This window comes from Vicia villosa, linkage group LG6 (genome assembly GCF_029867415.1).
Source record: "Vicia villosa cultivar HV-30 ecotype Madison, WI linkage group LG6, Vvil1.0, whole genome shotgun sequence".
In the NCBI taxonomy this organism is placed as follows: Eukaryota; Viridiplantae; Streptophyta; class Magnoliopsida; order Fabales; family Fabaceae; genus Vicia; species Vicia villosa.
Window position 1 is genome coordinate 53,148,677 of NC_081185.1, and position 10,667 is coordinate 53,159,343.

A 10,667-nucleotide genomic window follows, 5' to 3' on the forward strand; every position below is an offset into this window, starting at 1 on the left:
AATTTACCAAAAATTGCATGTTTGAAAAAGTTTTAAATTAAAATAATTTGTCTAAATATTTGAACCAACCTAATGTAACATCTATTGATTTATTTAAGTTAATATATTATATTTGAAAGTGATTTAACATATGGTTCAAACATGATAAAAAAAAATATTTGAAAGTGATTTTGAACACAAATGACAAATGCATGCAAGATATTTTTCTAAGAATAATTTGAGCACTAAAATTATCAATATAATTGCTTGCTTGTACCTCTATCAATCAAGATCCATGCTTAGTATTCAACTTTAATCTTGAATAATTTGGTGCTAGCTTTTGCTCATGATAAGACTTGGACACTTGAATTGATACATTGTTATTGAAGCATTTTCAATACTTTTGATATGATTATTTGACATTCATTTTGTCTTCATCAAAACACATTGGATTGAGAGTCTTGACTTCACATCACCCATTTAAGGAAGGATGGGATTGAGAAGAATATGGTTACTAAAGGAGGATTACCTGGACATCCTGCTCAATTTTTGATAGAGAAAGCTCTCATCTTTTCAAAGGAAGGAAAGGTAGATGACTTTGAAGTTGTATTTGCCTTGCTTGTTTATGGATTGTTCTTGTTTCCAAATATTGATAACTTTGTTGATATGAATGCAATCAAAGTCATCATGAAAGGAAACCCTGTTCCTACTTTGCTTGGGGACACTCACTACTCCATCAACTTCAGAAATTCCTATGGAAAGGGAATGATCACCTATTGTACTCCTTTTCTATACAAGTGGTACATATCTCATTTCCTAATTACCAATGATTGTTGGGACCTTCAAGAAGGACAAATATGGTATCAAAAGATTATGACTCTCATCAACACAGATATAGTTTGGACTAAAAAATATTTCTGTAGGATAAAGACCCTGGATTGCTGTGGTGATTTTCCTAATGTACCTCTTCTTGGTATAAAGGGAGGAATCAGTTATATCCCTATTTTAACTCATCATCAATTTGGTTTTCCTATGGACAAGAGACCGAGGAATATCTTGTTGGATGGATTCTTCTTTGAAGAAGGGATAGGAAACAAAGAGTTTAGAGAAAGGATTGCTATTTTTTGGCATCCAAGTCATAGAAAAGAAATCAAAGATTGGAAAACCAAAGGAGATCTCTCACCTGAGGATGCCTTATCTTCCTGAGACATCTGCACCTCATGTTGTAAAACCTCTTGTACCTGTTGTTTCTCCTCCAACAATGGAAGATTTCCAATTAGCTCTAAAGAAGTTGAAGATATCAAGGGAGTATTGGAAGAACAAGTTTGAAGCTTCAGAATCTGAGAAGAGTATCATGGATGATCTCTTTGAAGAACAAATCAAATAAAAAGATTACCTACTTTTCCTCCAAGATGGTTGGCTTATGGAAAAGGATGCTAAAATTGCTAAGTATGCAAGAGAAAAGAAGAGGAAGCAAGAAGAAACACCCTCTCCTAAAGAAAGTGCATGAAAGAGCGTCATTGAGAAGCATAAGAAGGTCAAATTGAAAAATCAAGAGAGGAACACTCAAGATGATATGGATACTTCACATTTAGATCTCTTAGGGTTGCTTTAAGATTTTCTAGCTTTCTTTATTATTTCTATCTTGTAACTCTTGAAAGTATTTGTACCTTGGACGACCCTTGTCCCTTGTAAACTCTTGAAATAAATTGGTACTTCGATTGTTCCTCGGGTGACCCTTGTCCCTTATATGTACCAAGGATGTCCCCTGTCCCTTATTATTAATAAATGAAATTTTCTATTCATGTTACCCTATTATGCTTGCATTAAACTCTTTTAAATTCCTTGAATAAAATTGATAAAAAAACAAAATAAAAAGTCTTTTGCATGCATGCATCAAGTCGCATCATTCATTCCTGAGTCAGAGTCTCATTCCTTCCTCCTTCTTTCCTCAGAAAGTCAAGCAGACGAACCGATATAGTACTCGCGCCAATCATCATCGAAGCAAGGAAGATTGTATAGTTGATGACCAAGAATGGCAAGAGGAATTTGTTGTCTCGCGCTCTGGTATTGAAAGATTGACATTTATGGTTCAAGACCTGGTGGCTGCTTAGAATCATCTATCAACTCAAGCACAAGCTACTATGATTTATGAAGTCAAGACTCCTCAAATTCCTTCAAATCCGGTGTTGAATCCTATGACCACTAGGCTCTTTGGAATAGAGATGGATTTCCAATTGGCTGGACGACAGATTCCTACTCAAAAAGCTATAATTCCTCAAGCAGTTATGACCATTACTCCTGCTGTAGTTGATCGCGACTTTATGTGTCTATTAGTCGGAAGACTGCAAGTGCACAGTCGTTTCGTGTAGTTTTAAAAGATATCGAATCCATAAGGACTATGAATCGATCTAACATTATCTAAAGTTACTATGTAAAGCTAAGGCTAGTGATATTTTAATTATGTTTTAGGGGGAATAAGACTTAGATCTAGATAAAATATTAATAGGCGGATATCGGTATGTAATTCGTCAAACTTAGGGAATTCGAAGTTCCACTGGCCTGGTTTTTAATCTAACAAAAATCCTTCATTAAAACCGTTAATATAAAAGTCATCTTCTCAAACTCTCGCTCTGTTGAATCAGACTATGATTCTAACTCGTAATGTATGCTCTCGTTATCCTATTAGATTTAAAACCACTTTTTGAAAATAACAGAGTTAGAATTCCCTTTTCAGCAAATATTATTTATTTAAAAACCCTTATCTCAAACTCTCGCTCTATTAACTTAGATTATGCTAGTAATCTCCAACGTACGCTCTCGCTGTCCTGCTGAGTTTAAAAACACTTTTTGAAAATAAATAAAAATCTAAATAGTTTTAATACGCTCTCGCTATCCTTAAAACTAATGTCCAGTTTCCACTATCTGGTTAAATATCTCAAAATCTCGCTATATTGATTTCTAACCTTAGTCCAGTTTTTAAATCTCAAACTTTTGCTCTGTTGATTTTCTAACCTTCTAACAAATTCCATTAGACACTAAAACCAGAAAAGGTGATTTTTCGATAAAATAATATTTAGACCAGTTTATTTCGGATCCCTTTGGCTAGATTAAGTTACATACCGACACCTGATTAATTTGGCTAAACATACTTATTGAATTAAACATGCATAAACAATAATAATTCATATATTTAGGCATATTCAATAATTTATAAGCAAGAAATATAAAACTATAAATTAAATAAATGATAGAAATAAAACCTGGAAAAATATAACTTGAATTAAATCTTGAACTTGAAATAGAGAACACTCCACCACAAGCCGGTTGGATCTGTTCTTAAAATTCTTCGATCAAATAATGAAAACAAGGAATTAAAATACTATGATCTAACGTAAGGTTAGATCCAATAAAAATTACACAATAGTTTCCGATGTAGAAACTATTGTGAGAAAATAAATATCTACCTAAAAGTATGAAAAGAAGAAGGAAATAATAACTTAAACTTGAATGCTGGAAAATATTGCTGGAATCGAAAATAGGAAAAGCTGAATGAGAGAAACTATGGCTGGGACTAAAAATGGTCCAACCCCTTTTACATGAATATTCCGTTCTTTATATAGTGAGAATTGTTGGAAGTTAGATAATGGAGATCATGGTTGGAGAAGTTGAGAAAAGCATGGGGTGAGTGGTCTTAGTGACTTCATTTGGTGATTGAGAAAATGTTCACGTGTGAGGAAATATAGGGAGCACTTAAATTCATTTATTTGACTTGGTGGAGTTCAAAGTGCATGAGAAAGTCTTGGCAAGAAAATCGGAGACGTGGGTCTCCACTTGAGTAGTCTTGAGACGGGGGGTCTCAAGTTGTTGAGATTGGAGACGGGCGTCTCCATCCTTGGAGGGCCTTTGAGGCGGGCGCCTCCCTTTGTGAGGTGGGCCTTGAGGCGGGCGTCTCCACTATTTTCGTTGACTGGGCCTTTTTGTTTCTTCAAATATCTTTATTTCTTTTCTTCTTATTACCCCCCATCTTGCTATTTGTATTTCTTTTGCTTTTTGAATCAATTTCTTCTCTTTTTTTCAAATAATTCTCGCATGAACATAATACCTGAAACAATTATAATACCAACATAATACCGTAATAAAATATAATTATAATAAAATAACGAAATGATTTATGTTATAATCGAGCCAAATATACGATATAATTACGTGTTATCCGTAGTAAACCTTGTTCCTCTCCACAATGAGAAAATATTCCATGGTGCACCTTCTGAAGGCATGGGTAGAATAGAAGAGTTTGAAGACCAATTTCTAGAGATGCAGAAAGAGCTCAAGGCCCTAAGGGGAAAAGATCTATTTGGGAAAGAAGTTAATTATCTTTGCTTGGTTCCAAATGTCAAGGTTCCTGCCAAGTTCAAACTCCCAGAATTTGAGGAATACAAGGGGAATTCTTGTCCTCACAGTCATTTGATCATATATGTCTAAAAGATATCTATGCACACTGAAGACCAATGCCTGCTGATTTATTACTTTCAAGATAGCTTATCTGGAGCTACTTTGAAATGGTATATGGGCTTAGATAGTACACATATTCGTACTTTCCATGGCTTAGGTGAAGCATTTATAGGACAATACAAGTACAACATTAATATGGCGCCGGACAGAGATTAACTCCGCGTTATATCCTAGAAGGAGAAAGAATCATTCAAAAAATACGCGCAAAGATGGCGTGAATTAGTTGCTCAATCATCCCTCCGATGGAAGAGAAGGAAATGACTAAGGTGCTCCTTAAGACCCTAAGTGCATTTTATTACGAAAGAATGGTGGCAAGCACACCCAATGACTTTACAAAGATGGTAAACATGGGGATGCGACTTGAAGAAGGTATTCGCGAGGGCTGTCTAAGCAAAGAAGTTGATTCATCATCATCTAGTGGTGGAACGAAAAGGTTTGGAAGTAACTTTACCAAGAAGAAAGAAGAAATTGTAAACACTGTTTCAAAAGGAAGTAAGAGACAATATCAGCCTCAATAGATTGTCGTTGTTACTCCCATTATTAATCAGGCTCCGCAACAAAATGTTCAGAGACTTTAATTTCAACAACAACCTCGACACATGTAACACGTGTAAAATAACAAACAAAAACAAGAATGAGATTTAGATGAAGAGGGAGGGAAAAAAACTCAAACTATCATTAATATCTTTCATCTAATATTATGGATTCGGTTCTTTCAAACCTATCAACATCCTATATCCAATGATATTAATGAAATCAAGTTGGAGTATCATAAAATATTCCCAAGGTCAAAATTAAGAACAAAGAAACAAAAACTTTAACTAAAACAAATAAAAAGAATTCTCTTAACCATCATGGGACTTCACTGACGGTTCATTAGAGGAATGATAAGACCATAACCTCCACACAATGAACTCTTCAAAGCTTGCATCCAAAAATTAAGAGAGAGGAGATGAAGAGAGATATTGAAAAATATATAAAAAGATATTGATTAAAAATAGACCTCATTAAAACAATTTTTTGATATTTTAATATAGAAAATAACAAAAAGAACTAATACTAATATATTTTTGTATTTTTGAAAATATGAAATTAAAATAAGAATTAAAAGAAAATTGTTCATAGATAAAACAAATTATATGGACATTTAAAAAAAGGGTAAATGGGGTGTGAGTCTAATTGGGAAGCTGAAGAGAGAAACCAAATTGGGCTTCTGCAAAAGCCAATGACTAGGCCCACAACAACAAACCGAACCGCCCTTCGTTCTTCTTTCCATCTTCACGCACAATACTCCCTTCTTCTACTTTCTTCTAGTTGTCGCTGTTGTTGATTATGTGGATGCGATGATGAGTGGTTGTGTGTTGAACGTCCCGATTTCTTTTGTGTGTTGCGTTGTTGAAACGTTGCTGAAGTTGAACGTTGAATGATGGTGTTGGTCAGATGCAGATTCGTTGCGATTCGTGTGCAGATGTTGTGCGTGGAAGCGAATCGGTGATGTTGTTTGGTTGCAGTATGATTGTTGTGAGATGCCGAGTTAACTCTCTTTGTTGCTGGTTTTCACGAAATTGAATGATGCGGTGAAGCTCGGTTTATGACGAGAATGTGATGGTGTGGTGAATCATGTTTTGCAGGTATGATGCGTTTAAAGGTTGAAATGGAAGGTTAAATTGTGCTTTGGTTTTAAAGGTGATTGTAAAAGAGGTTATGGTTTGTACAAATGTGAAGTTGATGATGTTGAAGGTGATGTCCGCAAAAACTGATAGAAGGTTGTGTTAGCGAAGATGTTATAGCTTATACAGGTTTTGTGAGGTTTGGAAGAAGATATTGCAAGGTTCACATTGGAGGAAGTTTTTTCTATTGAATTTTCTGCAGAGTACTTATGAATTTTTCCTCTCCTTTCTTGTGGTGTGAGCAAGTCTTTTATAGGCTGAGTGAGAGGAGGGTAAAAGGGAAATTCTAGAAGAAATGGGATAAGGATCAGAGGTGATGATACCCTGATTTGGTGGGATTTATGGGTGCAAACCTTGTGTAGAAATTGCTGTCAATTTTTGTATTTCATTTCCATTTTTTTTCTGCAAGGTGAAACTGTGTGGTTTTGAATGTGAGGACCTCACTCAATTTTAGTGACTTTTGCTTAATGAAAAAATGGGATAGAGATCTTCTCCATTTCTTAAATATAAAATTAAATAAATGTGAAATAAATGTCACATGTCATGAAAATACGTGTTATTTATATACAAAACTATAATAATGAAGAAAATGGAGAGAGGGAAAAATGGAGAGGATCCTTACTAGAAAAAATGGCTTATTAATTCAACAAAGTGGCTCAAGACAAATTCAAACATGGCTTAGACTTATTCCAATTGGCTCATAGTGAATGGCTTGAAGCTTGATGTTGAATGGCTCAAATGACTTGGACTACCAAATGGACTTTCCCAATTTCATTGGACTTGGACAAACTAAATAGGCTTTGCACTCATGAATAAACCTCCCTCTTTTAATTGTACCTATCAAAATAAAAGAAGAACAACAAAATGGCAAAATAAAATGATAGAAAAAAATGATTTATTAACTTTAATAAAAAAATTCAACATAAGAATAAATAGAATTTTAAATTAAATTTATAAATCGAAAAAGATTAGTAAAATGAACATAAATACTATTAAACCGTAAAAAATAAAATAAAATAAAATGCGCAAAATGATCATGTACATATAATTTTTGATTTTTTTTCCAAATGAAATGCAAATGGACACATAAAATGTGGAGAAAAAATTAGGATATGACAGATGTCCCTATTTAAGTTTCTTCTATCCGGAGATATGAAGATGGAAATCTGTCTCGACGTGATTGAAGAGACTTAAATACATAATGCATAATTTTTGTCCCTAAGATGCCATGCAATGATTATGATTATGAATGTAAGAGATGAAATTTCCACACGAGGGAAACAAGACACCACTGGGTAAAGAAAAGATAGACTCCATCCGGGGAAGAAAGCTCCACTGGGGAAAACACCTTGCACAGGTAGAAAAACTGTTGATGCTCTGTCTGTTCTGTATTATTGTCTAATGTTTGGCTAAAACATATAATAGCAGCAAATGGTATAATTGTGAATCTTGCAAGTTTAAAAAGAATAAAAAAGGTACAAGCAAGATGTTAGATGGAATGTCATGACATCAACTCATGACATCGCGCCTGCAGAACTGGAAGGAAGATTCAGTTTATACTTAACAGATACAGGATATTCGCAGAATATTTTGTAATCCTATGTGGCGCATATTTAAAGGTCAAAAGAATATTTGAAGAATCAGATCAGAAGATTGAATATTCATGAAGAATCTGATCAGAAGATTGAAGATTCAACAGTTTCTAATTTAGGAGATAAATTAGGAAACTCATGATTAAAAGACCTTATTTGTAGCAGAATATTTTTGCATATTTGTAACAGCAAGGAGTGCTGCGATTTGTAAGCCCAAGTCCAATTGGGATCAGGTTATAAATAGGAAACTTTGTAACCTAGTTTGATAAAGAAAACTTTGTTTAGAAACGATGTAGTCATTAGGGTTTCTATAGGTAGACCACCCAGGTTGTGGGATGGCTGCCATGTCCTTCTCGAAACCTGTAGGTTAGAGAAGTGATTGTCCTCACTCGAAACCTGTAGGTAAGAGTTGAGTATTGTATTCTTGATCGAAGCTGTGAAGCAAGATCAAGTTATTGTGCATTGTTAATTGTGTAAATAGCTGTTGCAGGGTTGTAACAGTTATGTATCACTAGGGAGTGAGCAGAGGTTCTCTTGTCTTGGATGGAGTTCTGAGATAAAGGTTGCATTGGGTAGTGACTAGGTAAACCAGAGGTTGTTTATCTGTAAACCTGAGGTTGTTTACATAAAATAGTACTACTGATAGTGAAATCTTCTTCATGGCTTGGTAGCCCCTAGAGTAGGTAGTTATACCGAATTGGGTTAACAATTGACTGTGTTATTTATCTTCTGCTTTGTTTGTTCAGTTATGAATGTTATGACATTGTTTATAACATCATGTTCAAAAGTGTTAGTTGTTCTTGAACAAAACCATATACAGATTATAACCTGGTTATGTCTACTGAACATGTGTGATCCCAGGTCTCATTGACTCCTGTTTAGGAGTAATTAATAAATGGGGGATATGTCTATTCTGCCTATGCTACATTAATAACAGTTCAGATATCTTGACATCGGGATTGACATCCGAGTCTGTCATACCCGAATTTCAATTGGTATAAGAGCAGGCGCCCTGTCGGTTTCTGGATGAGATCCATGAGGGATAAATTCTAGATTGTTTGAACAAAGAATATTCATATTATATGGTCCCTTGAAGTGGAGGATGAACCTATATGATTAGACCAACCTGACCTAAGAGCTGTGATGCTGGAACAAGGAGTGCTAAATCCAAAGATTTCATGCGGGAGTAAAGAACTTGAATTTCAGAACTAATTCGACCAGTATCTATGGACAGAGAAGAAGCACATCAAAACCTTCATGCAGGAGTGAAGATATTGATAAGGTAACCTCTGTATTTCTGTAAGTTTGTCAAGTCAGGATTTTGGTTAGGTCTAGTCAATTGCTTGATGCAGAAGCAAGCATTGTGCAAGGTTGAGCAGCAATCAATCTGTAGTTGTCATGCTTACTATTAACACTTAAAGTAAGCATTGTGTGAATTCTGTTGAGGTATGACTATTTTCCGCTGCATAGTATCTGAGAAAACCTAGGTTTATGTATAGTCAACAGAATGTATGGCAGGTATTGGCAGCTATAATTAAAGTGTCAAAGATACTTGAGTAACCTCTCAAGTCCACTCATAATGACATGGTTTATTATAGCTGATGAACGTCAACTGATCAATGATATTCATAATTATCTGCAAGTGTGTACCTTGAAAATTTCAAGGTTGAGTGTTCCTAGAAGGAGGAATAAATGTTCTACTAGATGTTAGGACATTAAGAACTGGTATGCAACTACCAGTTGAAGAACAGATGTTCTGGTGCTAAACTAATGTAGTGTGAGAACATTGGTTTGGAACCTACTCCTGGTCTGGAAGAGGAAACATCTGGCTAAGTTAATCAGGACACGATTAACATGTGCTCAATACTTCTAAGAAAACTCATGAAGGTATTCCTTTCTGATCCTTAGTGTTGTACTTATGAAGAGCCTATATCTGCGAGTTTCCTCTGATCAACAAAACCAGATATGTATTCATAACCATAGATCAGTTGTTAGAGCTGAATACTGTGTCTCAATCACAGTGAAATATGGTTAAGGATGTGTACTGCCCTAGTTGTTATCCAGAAAGGGTAGTGTTGTTTGAAATCAAGGAAGTCAGATGAATCTGACTAATTCTGTGTCATGCTATAACTAAGTCTGTTCCAGAAACCTAGCTAAGGGAATCTCCTCTATAGGTACAAACTATGGCATCCATCATCTCAAAATTAGAATGAAAGTCAAAAGAAAAGCTTATTGAGATGCTGGCTACTGTATCCCTTGATGTGTCTGGATATTCCTGATAATTGGATTATTTTGTTATTACCTCGAGTGTTGTCAATTTGACATTAAAGATGTTAACCAAGAACCATGAAGGATGATGTCATATCTGATGTTACAACATCATCTCAAGATCTTCAGTTATTTTGTTTATTTGCCAAGAAAATAAAGTATAAATATGAAGAGGTAATCAGTCAGAATGACCTAGTGTGAGTAGCAAATTCTAACTGAAAAGCTGGAAAGTACTTTGACGGGAGACTTAGTACTTATTAGGTTTAGAACCTGGATGCTGGACTGAGAAGAAGTTCTTCTAGCCATGAGTTCTCAATTATCTTCACACATCAAAGAAGAAGGCAAGAGTCTCTGATGTGGCATACTGATTCTGTTAAATATCTTGATGGGAGCTGGATATTTACAATGTATGTATAAAAAAACTCAGACGTGTATATTGGAGATCATTTTATGGTTATACAATCACAGTTTCTTCTATTTCAAGTTACAGAGTGCGGCAATCTGAATCTTGTGTAGCAAGCAAACCGAGGTTTCTAAACTTGGAAACTGTGGCAAATTCCAAATGAAGGGAACTTCAAGGACGAATATCAAAGATTTCTTAGAGTTATATATCTCAGGGGGAGTAAAAGAGTATGAAGATCAG

General features: G+C 35.0%; 1 protein-coding gene across 1 annotated transcript; it reads left to right on the forward strand.

Annotated features, from left to right (window-relative positions):
- The first annotated feature begins 486 nt into the window (after positions 1-486).
- Positions 487-1,185, forward strand: LOC131613672 (uncharacterized). Its single transcript, XM_058885321.1, has one exon. It carries the CDS (start codon positions 487-489, stop codon positions 1,183-1,185), a length of 699 nt encoding a protein of 232 aa, XP_058741304.1.
- The last annotated feature ends 9,482 nt before the right edge of the window (positions 1,186-10,667 follow it).